Source organism: Emydura macquarii, unplaced genomic scaffold, assembly GCF_026122565.2.
Source record: "Emydura macquarii macquarii isolate MOO-44397 ecotype Brisbane River unplaced genomic scaffold, CSIRO-AGI_Emac_v2 contig_1348, whole genome shotgun sequence".
Lineage (NCBI taxonomy): Eukaryota > Metazoa > Chordata > Testudines > Chelidae > Emydura > Emydura macquarii.
The window spans coordinates 8645666-8671928 of record NW_027131485.1 but is presented as its reverse complement, the minus strand read 5'-3'; the positions used below and the strand labels follow the sequence as shown (position 1 = coordinate 8671928).

General features: G+C 38.9%; 2 protein-coding genes and 1 long non-coding RNA gene across 7 annotated transcripts in view; 1 reads left to right on the top strand and 2 right to left on the bottom strand.

The window, feature by feature from the left end:
- MYH11 (myosin heavy chain 11) overlaps nt 1-3235 on the bottom strand; it is a 91729-nt gene extending 88494 nt beyond the window's left edge. For all 3 annotated transcript variants that reach the window (XM_067551059.1, XM_067551061.1, XM_067551060.1), the window contains exon 1: nt 3177-3235. The gene's annotated coding sequence lies outside the window, so the exon portion shown is untranslated. The remainder of the gene's footprint in view (nt 1-3176) is intronic.
- A 5155-nt stretch (nt 3236-8390) lies between these two features.
- CEP20 (centrosomal protein 20) lies at nt 8391-22668 on the bottom strand. 2 transcript variants are annotated; one of them, XM_067551058.1, is made up of 5 exons: nt 22523-22668; nt 15145-15342; nt 13374-13458; nt 12348-12487; nt 8391-9325 (listed from the first exon to the last, which is right to left on the bottom strand). In XM_067551058.1, exons 1-5 carry the CDS (start codon nt 22548-22550, stop codon nt 9249-9251), a joined length of 528 nt encoding a protein of 175 aa, XP_067407159.1. In that variant the 5' UTR covers nt 22551-22668; the 3' UTR covers nt 8391-9248. The 2 variants fall into 2 exon arrangements, with proteins under 2 accessions (XP_067407159.1, XP_067407158.1); XM_067551057.1 differs by lacking the exon at nt 22523-22668 and adding an exon at nt 17161-17239.
- On the top strand, nt 22513-25490 carry LOC137155082 (uncharacterized). Of its 2 annotated transcripts, none has more exons than XR_010920348.1 (3): nt 22513-22615; nt 23401-23492; nt 25055-25490. It is a non-coding gene; the product is annotated as an uncharacterized lncRNA (long non-coding RNA). The 2 variants fall into 2 exon arrangements; XR_010920347.1 differs by lacking the exon at nt 22513-22615 and adding an exon at nt 22846-22989.
- Nucleotides 25491-26263: the final 773 nt, after the last annotated feature.

Sequence of the window (26263 nt, the reverse complement as noted above, 5' to 3'; positions counted from 1 at the left end):
TTTGCCTTCAGAATGCATCAATCACCAGTATAAAGGTAGGGATGTGCATGTTCGTGTGAGTGCTCATACATGTGCAGAGTATATATTTGTACACAAACACATGTGCACACAATCCTACATTCTCAGGTGAGGATGCTTTTCCTTCTTTCTCCCTCACCCCAGATTATCTCTGCCCTTTCCCACCTCATTTCAAATGACAGAATTTGACCACTGTGCTTTACAATAAATATACACAGAATATGTTGTTCTTGGAGAAAATTATGAACATTTCCATGAAGTGCACTTAATTAAAACTTGGTTGATCAAGTGGTGTTGCCTCTCTCATCATGGCTAAGACAGACTCATTTTGTTTAAATGGGAAAGCAATTACTCCTCACCCCTCTTTTCTGTAGCACATGCATCCCAGTACAAAAGGCTAATCACGGGCTCTGGGGAAATATTTGTTAGAATAGTGGCTGCCCATCACCACTTGCACAATATTACTTCCCCAAACAAATCCTGTCCTCATAAGGAGTATCAGAGCAGAGAATACACTGAGTAACCAGCAGTTTGGCCCAAATTCATAATTTCTTGTGCTATGATAACTCCTTAGAAAGATCTTTCTTATCTCTTTTTCCCTTGAGGGAGGAGTAGGTAGGGGAGTGAGGATGTATTTCCACCCACAACCCCCAAACAGATCTGAACATAAAAAATATTCGTAACAGGAATTCCCTGGCTCTGGACCGGTGCTTAACAGCCCATGCCTGGCATCAATTAAAGCACCAGCACAGGTGTAATAGTTTGTTTTCTGACTGGATAAGATTTAGACGGGTGTTATCCCACTCAGAATGCAGGTGACACTGATGTCAGTAAAATCAAACATCAAGTGCCATGTTGCTTTGTTGTCAACCCCCCAACATGTGAAATTCACTAGCCTCCACATATCCAATTTCTTGAAGCAATTAGCAGCAGTGTAGTTTGAGCATGGGCCTGGGAACCAGGGACTCCTGAATTCTAATATTAGCTCTCACACAGTTTTCTACTAAGACCTTAAATGAGACACAATCTCTGAATGTCCATTTCTCACCTGAACAATGAGGATATCAATACGCATGTTAATTAGTTAACATTGTTCAATACTTGAAGATAGAAAGTGTTCATTTATTAATATCTTTAACTTCTCTTGAGCTGGTTTTAGGAGCTAGTATTTTAACTCTTTCATATAGCTCTCTCTTTTAAACTCTTCATTTACTTTAATGAAATAGTCTGTACTGAAAAACTTAGCTTTACTATTTATCTTTAATTATCTTGCTTGCTTGGCAGAATTTCCAGTCTCTCATAATTCAAGTTATTCCATAACTCTGATTGTGTAACTGACAGCTTGTTAAAGATTTCAAAGAAATCAGAATGATTGCTTTATCCCAGGCTATTACATACATTATGAACTATAGGAAAAAAATTAATAGACCAGTCTCCTGCCCAATTTACCTCCACTGTCTGCAGAGGTGATTTTGCCTCAATATACTCTGGAATAAAACTCTGGATGTTTGCTCGCTAGAATATAAGCAGCATGTACTGAGCCATCTTTTAATTAGAGCAGTGAATGACAAGGGCCAGAGAAGATTTCCCTCGTTCCTTCCAATATGAACAGGTTTAAAAGCCAGCAGCTACACAACTAACAAGTCATAGTAATTTGTAAAGAGCTCTGGACCCACTGAATACATCTAGGCATGCTACCATATATGGTCATGTTCTCCTCGATACTAACTGTTCCACAAAAATGTAATGATAACAAAATCAAAACAAATCCCTTTTAGGGAATAACATGTCCATTGCAAATGTGATAATAAAAATTATTGTTTACATCCAAGTGAATACAGCCAGAGCAATAACACACACTAAATTAAACAACCACTCAGTCCAGCTTTTAGCTTTCCAATAGTTAATATTCCAGTAGTTCATATTTTTTGTTTCAAAACTTGAGGTTAAAAAGAGTTGTGCACTCTTAGTAGTTCAGAATATAATCCTTTACAAAGTATATTCTTAGGCACCGATTGCTAACAGGAGGTTTTGCATAAAATACAATTTGATTTATTTTTAAAAAGGGTTTATGAACATTTTTTGCAATAAAAATGATATCTGTTACAAAATATCTAACAATGAAATAAAAAAATGTGTTTACTGACATTTCTATTCCATGTCTGGAGGGTCATATTTTGATTAATTAAAAAAATGCTAATATAAAAAGTCAGTGAGATTTTTTTTTCGTTTGATACCACTGGTGCTTTCTATACTGCCATCTACTGACTTTTTTCATTATTCGCATCACTTTTATTACAAACAAGTTTATTGCTTAGTTTCTTCCTCTGGAGGAAAAAGATCATCAGATCTGGGCATATAAACTATACTAACAATTGCAACTCACTAACAGTGAAGAAATCAGATTTAGCAGTGCCTTTTATTCCTAGCATGCAAATATGTTATTTATGTAATAGTAAAGTCATCTCGCAAAGGTGTTCTCTAATGCTTTTCTTTCCTATTTTAAAAGTTTTTTTTGCTGTGCGATTAAACATAAAACTATCAAAGCTAATGATATTTTAATCAGAAACACATTTATATTGTAATCTATTAGATATTAAAACTAAGTTATTTTATATATTAGTACTGAAAACATAGAGAAAACCTACTGCTAAACTATTACTACTTTGACTACAGCTTCTTTACTGGATACATATATAAAGTTAATTGTTTGCGCCTGACATTGTCTGAAAAAGGTGCTATAGAATTGTAAAGTATTACATTACATTACACAGAACAGCTACTGTGTATTTGTTTCTCTACATCTCTCTGTAAATAGATGCAGCTATGGCAGTGATATAAAATAAATTATGAATTTCTCACACCACTTGCAAATTTTTTTAAGTTTACCATGATCTTCCTATGAATTTTAAACTTAATACACTGTTTGCAATATGCAAATCAGGGGTAAGCCAGTCAAGCATGTTTTGTAGGTCTGCCACAATATGGTATGTTAAGTAAATCAGTGAGTGTCTGTTACCTGAAAGTAATTCAGTAATAAATTGCTTTTACAAAGGTACACAATAATTTAGATTGCTAAAGTAACTATGTTGGAAACATCTGTTCACTCCCAGCCCCTTCCCCCGGCAGGAGAGTCCTTCAGTCACTGTTGTACTTACTGATATCCAATTAGGGAAGCAGAGAGTGAATTGGAGAGTCCGGAACCTGTACAGCTAACAGCTGGAACAGTCCAAATCCTCTCTGCCTTTGCAGCCTCCCTATATAGAGGAGGAGAATCTGGTCAATGGGGAGGGGCCCTAGAAACCACCTCCTGCTGGAAAATCCTCAGTACCTGGGCTAAAAAACGAGAGACCATCAGCCAAGAACCTTGTTCGTGGAGGAGCCCAATTCAGGGCTGGTGACTCTGCCCCTAAATCTTACATTAATATTAACAACAAAACCAAAAAATCCAAACAGGATTATGACCTGGGTGTCTCCCCTTGTTTTATATCCAGCTGGATATTGTGCAACAGCACTAAGAGATGTCTGAAATTGACGGGGTTGTTTCTTTTTGCCACTTCCCAGAATGGAACTGATATGTAGGACCTAGCTAATAAGACACATTAACCCCTTCCTGACTTACATAAACTATCTCCTCTTGTATGCATCCCAGCGGGGGTTCTAGCAAGAGGGCAAAGCCAGATCATGGGTAGCTGTAGTTAAGCGGTCCCATTGCAAAAGCCTGTCAGACTATCTGCCTGCTGATGTGGAGCTAAGATGGGTTCAGTGTGAGTTATTTGGGAGAGGGCGGTTATTCCCAATACAGCAGCAGTGTGGGGGTGGAGGTCTCTCTCTGTCTCCGTGTGTTTATATAGCAGTTAGAGCCTGGGGCTGTTTTAAGCCTTGTCTGTCTCTGGGGAAAAATAAGGTTATTTTTTTCCAGCTCCCCACCAGTTTTGCAGAAGTTGGTTTTGCTTTTTGCTGCTCCTGAGCAAGTTCCTGAGAAAATATTGTAAATAACTTATGTATACAAAAATACTTCCCTCTGTCCATAAAAGGAAGAAGAGGACTGTTAAATGGCTCTGGGGAATGGTCCCTAGGATGTAGTGGAAAGAACAGGAGTGGGGCACCAGCTGCTGGGGGAGTGGAGGACAAGGTGCTTGGAGCCAGCCTAGGGAGTGAATCTGGTCCTTGTCAACCCCTCTGAAACCTTCAGTCCTCAGCTGCACTTCCTCCCACCCCCAGTAGCAAACAGTTTTGTTCAGCAAGACCTGTGCATGGGAGACATCCCAAAAAGGGAAAGCTAGGATCCTCCAGGAATTCCCATCAGCATACCGGATATGAAATACTGAAGCTATCCGCACACAGCAACAGACTAAATATGGTGCACAGATCTACCCAGAGAGACAGTGCTGGCTGAAATGGCATCTGTTGACTTCAAATAGTCCTCTCCATCCTCTCACCCCCACCCACGAATGACAGATGAGTCAACCCCAGTCTGGGCCTTCCCGGACAATCCTCAGTGAAAGGAGGCAGGGCTGTTCATCTTTCAAATCATTTGGACTAAATACCCAATGTTTCCTAGTATGATGATTAAAGATGCATATATTCCACAGCCAGAAGGGACCATTGTGATTATCTTCTAGTGTGACCTTCTGTATAACACAGGCCATAGAACTCCCCTTAGGATAATTCATTTTGAATTGGAGTATATTTTTTTAATCTAATTTTGATTTAAAAATTGCCAGTGATGAAGAATCCACCACAACCCTTGGTAAATTGTTCCACTGACTAATTACCTTCATTGTTAAAAATTTACACCTTATTTGCAGTCTGAATTTGTCTACCTTCAACTTACAGCCATTGGACCATGTCATACCTTCCTTTGCTAGACTGAAGAGCCCATTATCAAATATTTGTCCTCCATGTAGGTACTTATAGACAGTGATCGAGTCACCCCTTAACCTTCTTTGTTAAGCTAAATACATTGAGCTCCTTGAATCTATCCCTATAAGACATGTTTCCTAACCCTTTAATCATTTTTGTGGGTCTTCTGTGAACTCTCTTCAGTTCTTCAACATCCTTCTCAAATTGTGAACACCAGAACTGGACACATTATTCCAGCAGTGGTTGCTCCAGTGCTAAACACAGAGGTAAAATAATCTCTTTACTTCTATTTGAGATTCTTCTATTTATGCATCTGAATATCACACTAGCCCTTTTGGCTACAATGTCACACTGGTAACTTATGTTCAACTGATTATCCACCAGGACTCCCAAATTTTTTTCAGAGTCACTTCTTCCCAGGATAAAATCCCCCATTTTCTAAGTATGGCCTACATTCTTTGTTCCTAGATGCATACATTTACACTGAGCTGTATTAAAAAAGAATAGTTTCCTTGTGCCTGGCTTACCAAGCAACCCAACTTGCTCTGTATCAGTGAACTATCATCTTCAGCATTTACCACTGCCTCAATTTTTGTCGCATCTGTAAACTTTTCCAGTGATGATTTTATGTTCTCTTCCAAGTCATTAATAAAAATGTTAACTAGCATAGGGACAAGAATCAGTCTCTGCAGGATCTGAGTAGAAACACACCTGCTCAATGATGATTCCCCATGTATAATTACATTTTGAGTCCTATCAGTTAGCCAGTTTTTAATCCAGTGTGTGCTATGTTGAGTTGTTTCATTTTAGTTTTTTAATCCAAATATTGTGTGGTACAAGAGACCCTGATTCTTGTTTTGCACCTGACCTGGTGTTGGACCTGTAACAGAACAGAACTAGACAAATAATGGGAGGAAAGTTATATGTGAATAAACTATTTGAAAAAATTCACAAAATTCATGCACATCAGCAAATTATTTGACCAATTTCAGACATTAGCTGGGAAAACTTGAACTTCCAAAGCAGGGAGGCTCTCCTGATATTTGCATCCTTTAGCTGCAGATGTATGTCCAGATTCTACTCTGCCTTGCACCTTGCATGGTCATTTCCACCTGGGCAAAGTAAAAGCATAAAGCTACCAAAGTCAGAAAGATAGCAATGTACACCCACTTTACACAGATGTACACAGGCAAGTCCAGCCGGAGGAAAATCCAAAATGTTAAAATTAAGGAAGGCTATGCCCTCCTTGATAGGAAGTTATCAGCTAAGTAACTCATCTTATATCTTGCAGCTCCTCTGCTGCTGCTTAGCTTCTAAACAGGGAGGTAAAGAATACCATTGGGCTCTCTATGTCATTGGATTATATAGCAATAATCAAAATTACCTTAAAATATTCCCCACTAATCCGTATAGTGCTCTCTCTCTCTCTCTCTCTCACACACACACACACACACTCTCTCTCTCTCTCTCTCTAATAGCAACATAAGGAGTGGAAATTGTTCCTCCTTGTTGGTGAACGGCTGCATGCACACACGCCAGCTGCATGTTTAACAGAGTAAATGGTGGTGAGTGATGTATGATGTGACATTAAGCTGAACTGGAAAGTTTAAAAAAAAAGCTAAATGGGGAGGTATATCGGAGTTACAATTGGAAGCCCCATGAGATAGAAATTGCAAAAGAAGCTGAGTTGCAAGCAAGATACATATAAAATAAAGTCTAAATAAGCAAATGTCAGTAGCATAGAATATGATGAGAGGGTAACTGTCACTTGTTTCCTGAATACTGGGGCATTTATGAAACATAAATGTTGAGACAAAATTAGATTTCTACTTTCAAAGCAAGGCATATTGATTCCCAACAGTGTCCTTCTACCATGTCTTTTGTGGTTTAAAGAGATTTTGTCACCCCAGAGGCTCAAAATGTAGGATTTGCAAAAATATTTTTATGTCAATTTTCTAGAAAAAGTATAGCTCACTGGGGAGATTGGATTTAAATACCTTACTGCTTGGTTTGCAGGCCAATTATTGCACTGCTGCCTGAGGGGGGAAAATTGGAACTGATTAGATTCTAGGAATAAAAATGAAACTGAATAGTCTATTTTTCACTGTGCAACCTGAGTGAAATGCAGAAAAATCAGAGTATAAATAGTGAAACATCACTAAAGGCTCTAACATGTAGTAATGGTAAGGTATTGGTGGTAATACAGATTAGGAAATTTATTTTTTTTAAATGAGTTTACCTGGCAGTGAGCATCTCTCTAATCTAACAGAAATTGATGTAGGACAGTAGCTTTGTTAGGACTGGATCCTGCAAGATGCTAAACAGTCTGCCTCCAAACTGGCAAAATGGTTAAGCAAGTGGATAGTCCCAGTGCTTAATACTGAATCGGACCACAGTTCTCACTACTTTGCAGCATCAAGCCTTTATTGACCCAATGCGCTCAGATTGGCTGGGTCACACAGATCAATTCTCTAAGCCACTCAGTGACCAGCTATTATTAAAAAGGCTCTTTTAAAACATGAATACACATTTCTAGGTTTTCTTTTTCAACATGTTATCAGTGAGTGATAGTCACCCATCCGACAAAGTGATTGTCAGTTTGGCATAATGGGTGCTAAGGAAGGAACACGTAACTGAATTCGTGAGGTGCGTTGGCATGGATAGGAAAATTCTTCTGTGCAATTGACAGAAACAAACAACTCTGAAATTATACTGATGCTGTGGAGCCCATTAATGTAACCTCCTCTGAATTCAAGGGACAGCAAAGATTTGGATACAGGTTTCCCACTTTTGTGTAAATTGTTCTAGAGAGCATTTCAGAACAGATATCTGCATGAAAGTGCTAAAGCTTCTTGTCACTTTAGTGTGTGTTATCATGCTCTGCTAACCATACTGGCCCAGAATTTCTTTTCTCTTTCTTGCTCTAAAACAAAACAAGACAAACAAAAAGCTCTAGCTCACTCTTTTTGTCCATAATATTCACATTTATAGCATCGGATTCAAAATAATTTGGAATTGCACATTTGATGGTAGATGATACTTTTAAAACTATTTACTTCTCTTTATTTTCATTTTCTGATTTCTGTAGAAAGAACTTGGTCAGAAAATCTCCAAAAACCATCCAGGATCAAGGCACAATTTTGCTGGGAATTGTACAAACACAAATGAAGACACTTCTCTCCTTGACAGCTTACTAAATCAAAAGTTACCCATGCTATTCCTCTTCCTTATCTCCACTCCCTTCACACATACTTAGACTAGCTCCACACAAGAAATGCTACAGCAACATAGCTGCAGGTATACTGCGGTAGCACTGATGCTTACTACAGCAATGAAAAGGGTTCTTCACTGCTGTAGTAAATCCACCTTTGAGAGATGGTAATCTAGGTTGATGGAAGAATTCTTTTGTTGACCTAGTGGTGTCTAAACCGGAGTTTAGGTTGGCTTAATTACCTAACTTTATAGCGTAGGCCAGCCTCAGGCTATGCCAAGATAAAGAAGAAACCTGAGTAAGGATCCCAATCTACAGCCCTTACACAGGCAAAACTCCTATTGATGCCATTGAGAGCTTTATTTAAATATACCGATTAATTCTGTTAAATTGAACTTGAGGCCTCCTTACATATACACACATGCCTTTCAAACTCAGTTTAATACAGTTACCTATCCGTTTGTTGGAAATTTGAATACTTGGGAAAATGAATGAACTTTCTGGGAATCAGTGGTTCACTATCTAGATCTAGTTTTAACTTCCTCTAATTTTGATTCTTATGCCACTTAGGAAAAAATTAGGCCTCACAGTCCTATATTGTATGCTTAATACTAATTGCTTACAATTTATAGTAACTCCAGCTGGAAAAGAAGGCTTGACAGTATTTGTTCAATAGCATGAAGATAAATATAGTTGTGGCTTCCGCGGGTGTAAAAATGCCAAACGTTCCCTAAACCATTTTAGTTCTGTTTTCATAGTTAATTTTCCACTTATCTTTAAGAAATGGCACCCTCACCACTTCCTATCAAACAACGCCTAAAATACTAAGTTTACACCCTTGCAAGTCAAATACAGTATAAAGTAAAACAAAAAATGAAGTTAGCTTTTATTCACATGTACAGAAATAGTGATTTCACAAGTGCAGAAAAAGTAGTGTCAAGTAATGAGAATAAAGACAGACTTAAATAGAGTGCTGGAATAGAATAAATACTCCTGAAAACTCGTCTGACTTATGAGTAGCCTTTACTCATTCAAGCAGTCCCACTGAAGCCAAAGGGACAACTTACGGAAGCAAGAACTATTCACATGAGTAAGGGTTTGCAGGATCCAGTCTTGATTGTTTAACTGAAAAATGGCCATAAAAAATGAATTGTCATCTGTTTACACCCTGTAAAACAAGTGGATCTTCAATGCTTGTGCCGGCCATCCTCCCTGGTTCTTGAATTGCATCTGAAAATTAAAACAAGATGTAGTATAAGTATTTATGCATCCACAGAGTCACTGAAGGCACATTTCTACGTAAATGTCATTGTCAACAAAATATAGTAATCTGAACATTTTAAAACCGGGGGAGGCTAGGAAGCTCATCTATGTCAGTTTTTGCATTAGCAGTTATGCACCTTAAGTTTGCCTATACAGCTACAATAACTTTTTGAATAAGTATTAAAAGAATAAGCTTTCAGTCTTATTATAGTTTTCAGATGCACCTTCAACTAACACATAGTGAATATACTTTATTTATATATTAGAATATACTGTAAATTACAGTATATTGCAGGACCCCCATGATGATGTTGAATACTTTACAAAACATATCATGCTGAAAAGCATATCAGAACACTATAGGACAACATGAACAAGAACACTTCTAACATAAAAAATAAAGGTCTGCTCTTCCATTGTTGAACGTACATGACTCATTAAGAGTTCTATTTATACAGAGAAGGGAAAATAGATTCCAGAATGCTGAAATATTTGTTTTCTCAAGATGACTTATTTAATCTACTGGAATGATTTTGCTTCTTCATAGTAAGACTTACTGCAGAATTAATCAATCAGACCCATCTGGTATCTTCAAACAATTACTTTTTGTGATCTCTTCAGCTGAGTTTTGCATATCAGTTTGCTTCACAAAACAACAATACAAATAGTGCCAAACTAAAGCTTCCTCTATGAAAACGTTAAGATTCTTATACAGTTATAGCTCCTACATTAGGGGGTAGTAAGTCTGACAACTAATGCCCCATCCTGTAATTGGTGGGGAGACTCCTGAGGGGAGTCCCACTGAAATCAATGGCTCTAAATAAGTGCAAAGATGCACTGGAGCAGAGTCAATTGCAAGATCAATGACTGAAGTGATAGTTTAACTAACTAGTACAACAATGAACTTAACAAACACTTTGAGAAAATACTACACAGAAGGAGATTTAACTAAAGAAAGAGAAACCAGTTATTTATTGAGAAGCCCAGCTTCTGTCCTAAAGTGTTGCTTCTTCAGCACCCTCTTGTGGCAGAAAGGAAATGAGCTGTCACTGCCTCCCACTTTAACACCCTAAAGTGATAGGGACTGTATATATAATTATCTCATACTTTTTACCTGTAAATCACATAAGAGAACGTAACAGATATCAATCGTCACAGGATTTACAATTAAGGGAAAGTATCAAACAATCCCAATTCTCAAAGAGCACATAAGCGAAATAAAGCATGGCAGAGTGGCTTTATTTAATGAAAAAAAATCCTGGATCAACTGTCCTTTTCACTCCCTTGTGCATAAAGTTAAGATAGACACTGTAAAATATCACCATCGCATGATAATCTTAGTTATGGCCTGATCTAGAGATTACTAAATCAGTGGAAAAACTCCCCCTGATTTCAATAGGCTTTGGATCAGGCTCTTAAAGAGGGAATTAAGTTTAATTTATGCCTCTAGGCATACATACCGAACAAAGAAGTATGCTTGAATTAATGAACTTCTTAGTGGAAAAATGGAAAAAAATCAGAACATACAAGAAATTTCTTTGCATAAAAATATATATTAATGTGTATGCACCCCTCAACCTTTTACTGAGAGCCTGGGATAAATTTTGCTCCTAGTTATTCCAGCTAAATCTGAAGTAATTCAACTGACTCTAGTAGGACTATTTTAGATTTATAGTAGTATGACAGAGTGGAATCTGGCCCTCTTTCTTAGAAGAAATATTGGAAAAAAGGTTGTGGGTGACATTTGGTACTGGGAGTTGAGATTTAACGATTCTCAGTGCAAGATGTTCAGCATCAGCAAATCTTGACTTCTAAAACCATAGGGAAATATGGCACATAACTGTTTTCCTACCATCTACCAAACAGAACAACCCATCTCCTGTTAATGAGTTTCAAGCATTTGTGACATTCTGAAAATGTTCATATACTGTGAAAAAACATAATTAGTTTGTTTTTCAGTTACCCTGGTTACCTGAAGCTACTATTGAACAGGGTAGGAATTGTGACATGCTCAGCAATGCTTAAAGTTAGGCTGTATATTTAACTTCACTGTGTGCAATTTTTAAAATGTATGCACTCTAGATAACATTATTCCCATTTCAGAGGAAAATTCCAAGTATCAAGACATTTCATGGCAAAAACAAGATCTCTGAACAATCGTCACATCTGCTTTCCAATGTGTATGCTGGTTTCGGTAAGTCAGAAATGTTTGTTTTCCTCCTATCAAGATGTTGCAAGGCTGTGTGTATGAATACTTCATTTTTTAAAAAAGGGATCCATTAGACACTTTCAGAAGTGAAGGATCCTTGCTTCATAAAATTAGGTATGGTATGAGCAACGATTTCTTTCATGTATATGTAGCTACCTAGTATTAATGTAGCAACTTTTAGCAGAATGCATGCTACAGCCCTAGATTTGAATATGCTTAGCTAACATGTTTTGAAAATATTAACATTGTTTTTGATAGAACTATCACCATAAAGGAAACTGGAAAGAAAAAAATCTCAGCCTTAATACATTCTTTGTATAGAAGAGATTATAAACTTGGGGTATTTGATTTTTGCATTCTGATGTGTTCCACTTTCATGTTCTTTATACATATGTATGAAGTTAACATAATAAAGTGTCAATCAACTAGAGAAATAATTTAGTATGAGGTAGGTAAACTATAGAGATCTGCCTTGTGAATTCACTTTAAGAATACATGCAAAACACTTATGTATCTATGGCGATGACCGTTCCTATCTGAGTTAGCATCTTTGTTCCATAAAATCTCCATGTCAAGTGACTCCAAAAAAAAAAAAATTGGAAGCAGAGGTCAAGTTCATCTTGGCAATACCAGATTTTGCTAAACTCTGCTCTTTGAAGCATGAGAAGGGATCCCAACTGAGTCAGTGGAAGTGATGCAGAAAGGACACAGTTCAGGCTCTATGAGAAGAGCAAGCAAACTCTTGAGGGAAAACAAAGCTGCAGATGAAGACATACACACCCATTCGATTTCTTTCATTAGGTAGCTTGCTGAGGTTCTGTCTTGGAAACTGCAGTGAAGATCCTTTTGAAAACGTAGTATGGATATTTTTTTCTTTACTGCCATGTAAAAAATGAGCTATAATACCATACAAGAGAGGTCTGTTAAAAGAGAAAAAACAAAAGCAATGTACATAGGAGGTAAAGTGCTGAGCATAAGAAGAAATAACATTTTAAAAGAACAATAAAGTACTGGAACAGGAAAAGGCCACTGAGTCCTCAATGCTGGTTCCCAGAATATGTAGACAGACTTCTTTAGCGTAACTATTTCCAAACATTTCACTCAAGGTTTATAATTCCTGCCTCAAAATTGTTTAGCTTAAAAAAAAGTCACAGCAAATGCTCCTTCCTTCTCAGTTTGTAAACAAAACAAATAAGCCCAAAACATGTATTCCTCTAATTTAGTAAAAAGCAATTCCTATTTGATCTTCTTCCCTCATACAGAATGTTCTAATTCAGGATAAGTAATAAAATTACCCTCTGAATCTTTATTCGTATGTCAAAATTAATAACTACCAATACAGATAAACATAATAATTGAATTGCTTTATGAATGTCATGCCAATGAGTATCACAAAAATTCACACGGAAGTTTCAAAGTACAAAATTTTGCAACTGATTTTGGAGTTAGTTGAAAGACGTGTGGAAATTCACATAGTGAACAGATCTCTAAAGGATAGTGCCTCAGGCTTGTATGTTGCAGTCCTAATGCGCAGTTTGGAGACTACCACAAACCAGGTAAAACAGTTCAGCATACAGACTGTTAGCATCTGAAATGTATAAGTTATTACACAAATTGGTAACATACTTGTGCAGAGCAGAATTACACCACTGGAGCATGAAATTCCTCCAAAGGCAATTTGCACATGTTCCCAAGTCTTAAGACTGTAAATGGCATTTACATGGATCTTAAATGAATATTACAGCAGGCACAGAAAATGTGACATATATACTGAATATAGTGCATTGTGTTTTCAAATATACTTACACTGATCTTAAATTTGGATCTTCCACTACATTCAGCTCATGGACAAGAAATTGTCTATCCAATGGTACTTCGGGTTGACCAGATTCTGAAAAGTAAAATATTTTAAGCATTTTCCCAAAATTCTTAAATAACTAAACTATAAAATGTTTATCTTTTTTTTTTTTTTTTTTTAAACTCTTGAATCTTTGGAACAACATCAGAGTACATGTTACCTTTAACATATACTCCACTATTAGATACTTCCTATTCCTGTGTCGGCATTGAGAGTCTAATACTATATGGGATTCCTATAATAAACTTTAATAACAATGTTATCCTCTACTACAAAGTTCTTAAAGAAAAGTTCTAAAAGAAAAACATCACTGAAGTAATTTTTAAATTAAAAATTCTTAGGTAAATTATTTTTCCCCTCCTGGATACTAACTGTTACAAATATCCAGCTGAGTCCACACACAACAAAATCCACAAATTCCTTCCTCCCCCACCATCAAAAGACCCATGATCATATCTGTGCATTTAAAACATCCTTTTAAGAGAAAGCTGACTCTGAAGGATAATGTCACGATGTTTACAAATATCAGATTAGTCCCTTACTTGAACATCTTTCATGTTGCTTTACTGATGTATTTTCAATTTAATTATTGCCTCTTTCCAGTTTAAGTAGTATTGCTAAGCACAATTAGAGCAAGTTACATTTCTCTTGCACACTATATTTCAAAAAGGCAGCAGCAGCAATAATACCAGGACTGAGAAGAGCTGTACAAATTACAGGACAGTGATTACTTTATAACAGTGCAATTAAACAAAATAGCAATCACACTAATATTTAAAATATAATCAATAACAGTAAAACCTAGCTGTAATTGTTCAAATACTTTGGATTATTCCTTTTCTCCTCAATCCTACTTCTTATTGAGTACATCTAACCAAGTCTCAGGTGCGATTAGATAGTGCGTATCCACAGTACACCAATACGTAAGAGTGCCTTCCACCTCATTTGAAGTGTTAATGTAGTTTGAAGTCATCTGTTGACACCTGAATTTTGTTCCTTCATTTATGACATTCCACTTAGCACTTTACTCGATGGCAAATGGAAATATCATAAGCGGCACCATATGCTTTAAAAATACTCAAATATTTTCTGAAATGAGAATGGACATTTCAGTGGTGGCAGTTGGCATTTCATATACAGTGCACTCCATTTATAAGAATCACTGATACAAGAATCAACTGAATATAGTGATCAAAACCACTGCGGGATAATTTCTTACTAACCCTAAAATACACATCTTGTAAGAATCAACCGCATATAAGAATCAAATAATCCGGGACAGATGTCATTCTTATAAAAGGAGTACACTGTATCGGAGACACGTGGGATTGGGCTTAACTGTCATGGATATTTTTCCACCTGCTATTGTAGGCTGTTAATTTTTGCTTTAGAAAGCCATCCTCTCCTGTGCATCAAGTGCTCCATCAAAGCATTTACCTTATGATAAGGAGCATGGAAAAGAAAGACTTCTCAGAGACTAATGGCATTATTTAGCCTGATGGAAAAAAGATTGTTGTCTACACCTTATTTATCTCCATAACCTTCACAAGACAAGCTAGGGGAACAGGGGAGGGAGGGAAAAAGTACACACACGACCCTGAGGATTTTCTGACTTAGGGCATCACAATGTAATATGATTTGAGTTATTGAGCTAATCCAGCTATTATCCATTAAGATGGTGACTGTGACTAACTAAAGCAGTTGAAGCCAGTAAGATACCTGCTGTTAGAACAGATGCAGTGTATTTATATCTATTGTATTCCAAGTATTCACGAATTAGTTCATTGATCAGAAGATTTTCATGAGATAGTGGTGGCCGTGGTTCACTTTGGTCATCCAATGCATTAAAAACTTCAGCTCTGATCCTTGCTTTTATTTGTCCCAATGCACCTCTTTTTTCCAACGTGTCTTTTAGAACTATTAAACATACACAAAAGAAAATGTCTATTACTACACAGTCAAACTTCTTATTCAATACTAACCCTGCCTGGCCAAAATCAACTATAAAATAATTTTATGTAACTTAATCATAAAAAAAAAATCAGTTGTCCAAACTATTTGGAATGCTGGTTAAGGATTATCAGTTATGAAAAAGAAGAAAATGTACGGGATCCCAAGCATACATAAGGCTGCTGTGGCTGTTGGCTTTTTAAGCACTATATTGATTAGGCAGTCTCTGAGCAAAGCTAGATAACATGAAATTTAAAATGCTTTCAGTGTACACAGGGTTCCCATGTTACTATAACCAGTACAATTATTTTTAAAATGTCTAGTATAGAAAAGGCCAAAGTGTAGTCACATTGTATCTGATTTAGGTATTACCTATTGATTGTTCAGCCATACATAGCAGTACTGCCAACCCCAAGCATTCAAAGATCATGAGTCAGGGTCCAAAACCAATCATGACATTAGTTAACAATAATGAATTTTTTCAAAGTAATAAATACTGAGTTCTATTTATTTGCCTTCTGGTGTCTTCCATATTTCCAACTGTTCTGTGCAACCATGAGGTCTAGATTTCAGTGATTTAAATCACCAAGTGGAAGACCTTGATTTAAATAATCAATTTTAATCAACATTTCCATTTGTATTCAGTTATTTTTTAAAGAAAGGTGCATTCAGTGGTTCATGTAAATCAACATGTTTTAATATTTATAACTAAATAGAGACTATACACTAGATTTGTTACATCTTTTTGCTGTCTAGGAGGGTAAACTATAATTATATACATTTATGCAATTATATTGTATAATTTATAAGAATCTGAAAATATTAAGCATTTGTATTATGTTAGAAAGTGAATATCTTGCTCATTTACTAGATAATTAACTTTTTGCTCATGATTTTTGTCAAGTTGCATTAGGCTGATGATTGGAATTAAATACACAATAGCATATAAAAGTTATTTATTAAACAAAACCTTAAATGTTTTGGATATATAAAATTCTCTTATGAAAACATGTTTCACATTTACAACTAAATAATTTATTAAAGAAACAAGGATTAACTGTAGTCAGTGAATTAAACTGATTATTTCCCAGTCTGGGAAAACTTTCCAATATACCTAAGTCAGTGGTTCCCAACCTTTTCTCTGCCATGGCACACCTCAAGCTCCAGGGACCTCTTCTTCCCACCCCCAGCCGGCTGCTGCAGGAGGGGAGCAGAGGGGCAGAGGAGCCAACCCATTGTTCACACAGAAGGGGAGAGAGGGAGATTGAACTCTGATTGGTTGCTCCACTCCTGGAGGCGGTGCAGCAGTGAGGCAGACAGCCAATCAGAAGGCGGCTCCCCCCACTGTTCTCACATATACTTTTTCAAAAAATTCCATGGCACACGGGTTGGGAAATGCTGGCCTAAGTGAAAGTGACTGGAGCTTAAAGTCTTACTTGCCTAAGACTCCTGAAAATGAGACAGTCTCCTAAGTTATTTAGGCTGTCCTTTAAACTTTTAAAAACTGGTAGACCTCAACCCCTCCCTCCTCATTTTTATTCACAGACTGGAAAAGACAAGCTTTCCTGCTTTTTTCAACTCCCAATCTACTTCTTAACTTTGAATGAATTAGTCCAAATGAAGAAAATATGCTTTCTGTGCCTGCAAGAGACTACTGCTGTCAAAAGCGACTTTAGCACTTCAATAAGCGCTGGTTTTAGGCGTTTAGCTATGACTTCCTCCAGTTCAGTAGTATGACTATCTTTAAAACATTATCAGCAAACAGGCACTGTTTGAATGGTTCACCTCCAGCCCTGAAATTTATTATGGTTAGCATGATTGATGGGTGATTATTAGATCCCTGTGTCATAGCCACATATTCTTTTTCAGCAGTTAATCATCTACCCTGGTACTTTAGGTTGAGAATATTGGCAAGGAAATGAGGTAGAATAAGTACTTGAGCCATCTGCTTCTTTATTGCCTGCAATTTAACTTTATTTCTTTCTTCAGTGTCTCCTGGAGTTCTTTCCAAATTTCATCATCAGCAATACAGTAGCAATCTTTCTGCTGCAATTTGACCAAGGCTATGAAAATAAGTTTCAGTATATTCAGTGTATCTTTTACATTCTTCCTTAGTCTGATGTTGACTACTTTGGCTGTGATTGTTCCATCTATTTTGTCATGATTTTCTTCAAAAATTGTCATCAGAATAGGCCAGTTCTTAATAAATAGCTCAAAACTGTCAACCATTGAATTCTATCTTACATCTTGGGGAAGAATTAGTTTGGATCCTCTTGCTCTTTTCAGTGAAGCTGAAGCAAAAGAGCACTGCACCCATGTTATAAAGTTACAGGTTCCCTTCCTTATCTTCTAGATTTCTTCTCATCTTTGCTTCATCTGCAGCATTGTCTGTGACTAAGCTATGCACTTCACACATGAATTTTTGTTCAGTTTGCTACAACTTTAATGCTACTACTCAGTATTCTGCTGAATGGGCATTTCCTGATGTTTCAACTGTTTCTGTAAGATAGACATCCCCATCTTCTGTTGCCACACAAGCACGTATTACTGCATCACTGTGTACGTTGCTCCACGCATCAAGACTCAGATTAACAGATTTCCCATCAATGCTTTTTGCACACTGTTCAATTTCCTTCTCATCCACTATATGCAGCAATCTTCCAGCATGTCTGCTCTGCCAGGTGGTGCGTAGCCTTGGTCGTAGTGACTGAACCATCTCAATGAAATGGTTGTTCTGAAGATGAAAGGGATAATTTGTTGCATAAATAAAATGAGCACTCTCTTCATCTTTGGAGTCTCGCTTTAATTTACTGGCCCTGATTATGAACTTATCCATGGTTTTACTGAGTGATGAAGAAAGTCTTTTTGTTGATATATGTATTTACTGCCTGTCGTACATTTAGCTACAGCACTGCTAGAGGTATCAGACATGACACTGAAGTTGTAGATATTGCAGATAGACACTTATAACCTGTATGTCTAAGCTGGACCCTGAAACAAAACAATAAAAAAATAAATTAAAAAAAAACCACGTACTCACTATTACTCAGTGCTTTTAAAGAGTTTGTAAATGAAAGTCTTCCTACTGCTGCTGTTTGAACCTCTGTTTAAATGATACTGTATCATTTATTCTAAACCCAGTTTTATAAATAAAAATAGTTAGTCCTAAGGATTATCTAAATTCTATTTAAACCCTTATCTCTAACAACATACCGAACAGCTTGAAAAAAACATTTTTAATGTTAAAATTCATAATGCCTAATAAAACAACTCTCTAAACAGGAAATCTCCACCTAGGATGGATTTATACTGAATGATAAACCATTTCAGTAGCCCTGTGTGATGGGGGTGTATAAATCCTGCCCTGTAACTGAAGGGGCTAAAGAGCAACTCTGAGCCCAGATAACCCTGCACAGCTACACCTGCAGAGCATGCTCCAGATGGATGAGACGCTTAAAAGGAAGCCAGCCAACTCAGAAAGAGGCCTGACAAAGCAGGGAGAAGATGCTGCCTTGGGAACTCCTGAAGAGGGATGCTGTCTTCTTTCGGGAAACGGAAGCCTACCTGTCGGGCCCAGACAGACGGAAGGTGCAGTCTATTACCTTTATTCTATTACCTTTTTGCTACAGACTATAATACTTGCTGAATAGAGGGGAGGTAGGAAGTGACCGAAGAAGGCCAGCCTTAAGGCACTCCTAGGTGCTGGACCTCACAAGGTACTGGACTGGAGTCTGGTGGAATGGGAGGGCCCAGGCTCACCTACCATCTTTCCCTTCTGTATTGAGAAGGCCTGACCGCCCCGCCTCAACCACTAGGTGATGCTTCCAATAAGTGCCAACCATCAGATCAGCAGTAACAATTATATTTTGAACACAAACATTTTGAAATTTATAAGTAATCCACCCAAAATGCAAATTTATGACAATCCAAGTTATCATTTAGCACAGTAAGACATGGTAGGCAGTCCATACGAATGGTACAAAAATAAGTTTACTAACCAGTTGATCCAGATTGTTCAGAAATGTCCACATCATCATCTTCAAAGTCATTGCCTTCTGAGGAACATTTCTCATGATGCTTCAATTTAACAACCAGATCTTGCATCTTTGTTGCACTATTTACTTTTGGCAGGTGTTCATTTTTAGCCAGAGATACAGGAATTTCTTGAAAATATTCCCAAATAGGTTCTTTTTATGTCCTGTAGCCATGGCAATATTTTGCCTCTCCCATGTGTTGAAATTAATCTTAGAGGCTACACTCTGAAGAATGTTGTCCCTTCTTCCCAGTGTACTGCTTTGATACCAGTGTTGCTCCTTTCTGGTTGCATGCTCTGCTACTCTACTCTTCCCTTGTCACAACTCCCCGTCCCACCCTACCTTCAAGAAAAACAAAAGAACAATCCAAGACTTCTGCTTATGTAACCCACATGGCTTTTGTACTGCAGTATTTTATTTGTTTAGAGACAGAGGGAGGCAGTTGAGAAATGTAATGGATGTCTGTTTGTGCCTCTGTACAGATGCAAGGAGACAGAGCAAGGCCATTTACTTTAAGTGCCCAGAATGGTCCAGAAGCAAAGGCTGGTAGTTACGGGGATGATCAATATCCTCCATGAAGTGTAAAGTAAGTTTCTATGGTGGGTGGAGTCATAAATATTGATAACTTGAGAACAATGCCAATTACAGCTTAGGTAGGAAGAAGCACTAAAATAGGAGTATGAGATCCAGATAGGCTCAGTGGATGAGCCTAATGAAATAGTGATGGCATCTCCTGGACTCAGAGGCTGGTTCCCAATGCCTCTGACTTTGCACAGCCCCGCGGTCCCCCACAGGATCAAGCCTTTAATACAAGATCTGACCTATTGTGTTTTATTTATATATATTTGTGTGTGTGTGTGTGTGTGTGACCCTACCAAACTCATGTCCATTTTGGTCAATTTCACAGTTATAGGTTTTTAAAAATAGTCAACTTCAGGTTTCAGATGTTTCCATCTGAAATGTTCATGGTGGTGTAACTGTGCGGGTTCCGACCCAAAAGTGTGTCATGGGGGTGATCACAAAGCAATTGTAGGGGGGTTGTGGGATCACCACCCTTATTTTTGCACTGCCTTCAGAGCCCAGTGTAGTCAAGGAGCTTCCCGCAGCTGGGGGAGGTTCCCAGACATGGATCTGACCCAGTCCCAGGAATGGCTCTAGCAGGGAAAGAAGAAGTCCCATTCCTCCCTAGCCCACCCAGGACTAGCAGCTGGAGCCTGGCACACAGTAGGAGCCCCGGCTGGGGAATCTCCTGCCCTGCCCTGTAGTAGCCAGACATCATGGGGGAGATTAGATTTCACTGTTCATGATACATTTTTCACAGCTCTGAATCTGGTAGGGCCCTACATATTATTTATAAAGCTTGACCTCAAAAGTTAGATGTTTTCCCCCCGATTCTTTATTTAGAAAAAGCAGCTTTTAACACAATGCTTTTGATAGAGGCACATGGTTTCAGCATATTCATTTATTTAAATGTTTTAAATTATAACAAGCTTAGGCCTTAACATATTTTGTAATAAATTCAAAATTTATTTTGAACAGATTTAATGTGTTAAAAGAAACAATCAAAATTTAAAAAATCCAATTTAAACCAAAATTTCAATTTAAAAAAAAAAATCAATTTTTATCCACCCTGGTTTTTTTTCAGGTGACAGTCTCACCTAATCCCAAGACTCCAGGAGCTGGGCTTCAAGAAAAAAATACTAATTATTGTGAGACTCATGATAAAATCATGAGGCTTGGCAACATTGACATATCTTGTGATGGCTGCTGGAGAGATGATCTGGAGGAAAATGCTAAGGTTTGGGAAGGAAGATTCTTCCAAAGAGTGAGAGACTGATCAACATGAAAAAGGATCTGCAAGAGGGGAAAAAATAGGTTGGTGCCCTTGTTTGGTTCTTTAGGATTTATAAAGGAAACATGCAAGGACCTTTTGTCCTACTAATCTTTCCTCCATTATAAAGGCAGTCTTGCTTGCCCTCTTTTCCTGCCGGACTCTGGCTTTGTCTTCACTGCGATGAAAAGGGGTGTCTATAACAAGGGGTAACTACTGTGTGTAATAAAGAGTAGAGATAAGGCACTTCAGTTTTAACCCACAGTAAAATATGGACAGGCAGCATAGCATCACCCTCACCTATCTTAGTTCTGGTGCCTGGTCTACACTATGGCAAAGGGCATGTCTACACTACAACCTTAAGTCGATATACAGCCACCACAGTAATTACTGAGGTTTGTAATGTCCTCGCTACTCTCCTTCTGCAGGTGATGCACATCCTCACCAGGAGCACTGCACTGACTTAAGAGGGGAAGTGAGGGGGGCTGGGAGTGCAGGGAACCCTGGCTCCAGCTGGTTAGGTCAATGGGGTGTTGAGAGCCTGGTTACTAGCTGGGATCTCATCTGGAGCCCACTACCTCCTACCCCAAGGCAACAGTCACAGCAGGAAGGCAACCAGCCTTTCTTGTCAATTACACAGCTCCAGCTGTGAGCCCCCAGCTGCAGGCAGCTGTGAAATTGATAAAAATGACAGCCAATGTCAGTCACACCCTGTCTACAGGGACACCGCCTCGCCCTACCTACACTGACGTGATCGCTACGCCTCACCTGCAGGTGGAGTTATGATATCGGTGTATCACGCCACTTACAGCGGGGGTGCAACACTGTAGTGTAGACACGGCCAGTTGGGTTGATGCAAGTCTGTCAACCGAACTGTGATGTAGACCAAGCCTTGGGCTGCAGTTGGGGCGGCGGGCTGAGCTGCCCTGAAACTACAGCCACCAACCCAGTCACCCCCGCGTAGAGCGCGGGCTGTGTCCACGATGCACCTAGCAGCAACGCGCAGCGCCGGCCGGCCGAGACAGCTGCGCTACCGGGGCAGGGCCTCTAGCCCAACCGTCTCAACGGGCGTGGGGAGGGGCTGGGAGCAACCTCTGCTGGGAAAACAGAGGCACCGCCCGAGCCGCGAGCCACCGCAGCAACACCCCCCTAGTGCCAGGCACACACGCTGCCCTCACAGGCTCCGGCTGCCAGCCCCGCCCCGCCCCCCCCCGCAGCGCGCCCCGGCTCCCACGGAGAGCGGGTGCTCCGAATAAAGCTGCTCTGTGCAGGCAGCCATTACCTGCTTTCAACTCCGCGACGGTCGCCATCTTCCAGCGCCGCGGCCGGTGGCAGTAGTCCGCCGAGAGAGGGACTAGCGAACAGGGACTCAGTGGTAGGCCCCGGATGAAAACGTCAGGGCTAAGGCTAGGCAACGGACACGCTGCGCATGCGTACTGTGCTCGCCGGCGGGGGGAGCGGTGGTGGACTCTTTCGAGTCCGGAAGTGGCGCGTGTTTCTTAGTGTCAACGTTCGCTGCGCGCTGGGGCGGGAGTCGGAGCTCGTTAAAGGGCGAGGCTCCCAGGGGCGGGCACTGCGTGGGCTGAATGGGAGAAAGTGACTGGGGTGGGAGCGGCGCTGTCCTCTCAGCCGGGGCGGTGGGTTTCTGCCTATGAGTCTGGGGCCAGGCAGGCGTAGGGACAATGAGGGACAATCCACTATTATGGACATACCTACTCCCCATTAATCGCATCCTATGTAACCCTTGCAGTAAGTGATGTTCCCGAATTACTGAGCGCGTGTACTGCTATCTGTCAAACCTATTACCCCCCCATTCAGGATGCCACAGATTATGCTTTCCTTGTACTCCTTGACTTCCAACAAAACTCTGTACCCGTTGATAATCTGGACATTAAGCCTGGATGTCCAGGAACTCTTCCATGTAAAGTCTGTACCTGACCATTTTTTTAAACATTATCTTTAATAAAATTTATTGCGGCATGGCTGATTTAGCCCTATGTGTTGGGGAGAGGGAATGTGTGAGGAGAGCACCGGGAAGGAAACCCTTTGCATAAATCCCCAGCCAGTTCTGCCTGCACTCGGCAAGTTTGGCTGCTTGATGTGTTTCTTTGTCATCCAAAGCAATTAAAGGATCTATTTCCTTCTATTTCTCTTCTGCAGGAGGAGAGAGATCGGAGAAAGTGCGGGATACAGTGGGGAACTGGAAGGGAAGGAAGCCAAGTACTCTTTGGGGAAGAAGGGGAGACAGCTAGGTGAGAGGAAAGACATTTTCAGGGGATGGAGGAAAGTATATGCAGAGAGGGAAGACTTCTAAAGTGGTCTTATTTTTTTAGTATTACTTGATTACATATGCATCATATTAGTCATGGTGATTATATGCCTTAATGACTAAACTATTCATTTTGTGTTGTCAGTTTTTTGTTTATATTCTCTACCGGTGGGCGGGTGGGGGGCGGTGTCTCTCCACATATATAGCCCTTAGGATCTCTGTAGAGGGTCTGCCTACGCAGGCCCCGATTTTATGATTGGATCTAAGGCTGTTAGTAAAATCATTTATAAAAATGATTAATATTATTGAAACAAATATAAGTGGGGACTTGGAACTGTAGGTTAACTACCATGGAAGCTTTCATTTTGGCCTGCTTTATTTTGTTTGTAATTGTATGGATTGTCTATTCTTCCTTATAAAAATGGAAATGTAAGGAATGGATGATTTTTGCTTTTAATATGATTACTTCTTTATATCATGTTTTATTTATTTATTTATATATGTATAATATTTATTCATATATGTATGGATACATATGTATGGATAAATAACTTGCATTTGATGAGATCTAGATAGATCAGTCTACTTTTGGTTATGTGGGATCATGATAGGTTTATTTTCTAAGTTTGTAGTTAAAGCAAAACATTTGTATTACATAATTGTTTTTGAACCTTAGGATAAATCAAGTCTGCCAGGGATGATTTAGCAATACCCTAAAAGGGAAGACCTCAACTAGTAGCAGCAAAATCACCTGAACCATCCCTTCAGTATAGCGGCCTTTAACTACCTGAAAGCGGGTTCCAGGGAGGATGGGGCTAGGCTGTTCTCTGTGGTGGCAGATGACAGAACAAGGAGCAACGGTCTCAAGTTGCAGGGCGGGAGGTCTAGGTTGGACATTAGGAAAAAGTTTTTCACTAGGAGGGTGGTGAAGCACTGGAATGGGTTACCTAGGGAGGTGGTGGAATCTCCATCCTTAGAGGTTTTTAAGCTGAGGCTTGACAAAGCCCTGGTTGGGATGATATAGCTGAGATTAGTCCTGCTTTGAGCAGGGGGTTGGACTAGATGACCTCCTGAGGTCCCTTCCAACTCTAATATTCTATGATTCTATGATTCAGTATAGTAGTAACATTTCATCAACTTGTTCCTGAGAATTACAAAGAGCACCTCCTCCATCATGTTATTGAATTCATGCCTGATATAAAGCAGTGGAGTTGCCTCAGGGATGAAATTGGCCCCTTGTCTAACAATCATAGCAATTTAGCAAACATAGCTTATTCCTTTGCTTTGGCTATTACTTTCACCATGTGATGTGCACTTTCATTGATGGGGTTTGTTTACCCCTTAATTCTGGCAGATGCACTGGCACTTTTCTCCTCCCTACCTCTGCACTCTCTCCTGGTCTCTCTGCTTTTAATTTTTTTTTTTTTTTTTTAGCAGATCTTAGCGTTCAAAATAGAAATTATGCTTTTTCTGGTAGTTCAAATGATATGCATTTCTGTGTAATGTTGTGGTTTCTTTTGTATGTATCCTGTTTCTGCAAAGCAGGTATAACCGGATATTGATATACAAGAGCTTTATGAAGACCGAGTTCAAGTCCACGCTGTATTTCCCAAAGTCCAGGATCTTGCTTTTGTATTTTTGCCTGGTTGAGTATACATTTGACCTTTTCAGTGAATTCTTTTGTCCCCACCCCTTTATGATTTTAGTCTCTGGAATTCTGTAATGCTTGTCTCTGAAGTCTTTTTCTCTTTCTTAGGGCAAACTACTCTGTATTCTTGGGCCAATGGTCCATTTTGGTGATGTGGTGTAATGTATTTTGTTCAGAAAGCTTCTGTGATGAATGAAGCATATAGAAGCTTAATTTACAGCCAGATCCAATTGCTGCTGAATTCTGTTTGACTTTGACCAGGCCTTTACATTTCATTTTCTGTTGATGATTGTACATCTTTTATTGCCACTCAAGTTGTAATACTAATCAGCCTTATAGATTTAAAAAAAAATAATATTAAAAATATATAGTTTGTTATTCAGTATCAACTCATTTTGCAATCACACAGACTTGCACCTACTTGCATCCTGAAATGTCAGTGTCAGACTGTACCAACTTTAGTGAAGATGGCATTTAAACAACCCCTCCAAATATAATCTGAAAAGTGCATGGAAATACTTGAACTACACAGGCAAAAATAATGGATTTATCCAGAAACCAAATCAGAATAAGTATAGTATAAAACTAACTTTCCTAAGTTGTAAAGAATCCAACTGCATTAGGTTATTTAGCAAAAAGAAAATTCATTTATTTTATTTGGTCCAACTTGAAATTTTCTAGCTGAATTCTCTCCCACCAAATACAGTTGCACAACTGTTCCAGTTCAGTGGCTGGTGTAACAATGTACCATCAATGTCTCTGGGTTTTTTATTAAATGTTCTGGATAAACTTCTTTAAAACAAAAAGAATACCATCAGCTTTGGTCATTATCATAGGTATAATGACTGCCTGATGGTTCAAGGCAAAGGGTCTTCATAAAATATCTTGGGTCTTGAACCTGGGCTTAGAAACTGTAAGTTTTGTGTGGGCATCTGCATTGATGTTGTCTGGAGGGAAAGATGAGGAAAAGACAGTATGTATTATCTTTCCACTTCTGACTTCATACCAGGTTTTCCTCCCCTCTGCTTGGAAATGCTTTCCTCCTAAGAGAGAGTAATCTCCTTGTCCTTTCGAAGACCTATCATTTCCATGAAGCATTCTGGCTA

What these genes read in the sequence shown, in the direction of transcription:
- CEP20 (XM_067551057.1), bottom strand. Translation starts at nt 17,224, where the DNA reads ATGACACAGGGATCTAATAATCACCCATCAATCATGCTAACCATAATA. An exon ending in TGCATCTGTTCTAACAGCAG is followed by an intron (nt 13,459 to 15,144) that starts GTATCTTACTGG and finishes TTTACTTTTCAG; the next exon opens with AATCTGGTCAACCCGAAGTA. An exon ending in TAATGAAAGAAATCGAATGG is followed by an intron (nt 9,326 to 12,347) that starts GTGTGTATGTCT and finishes TTTAATTTTCAG; the next exon opens with ATGCAATTCAAGAACCAGGG.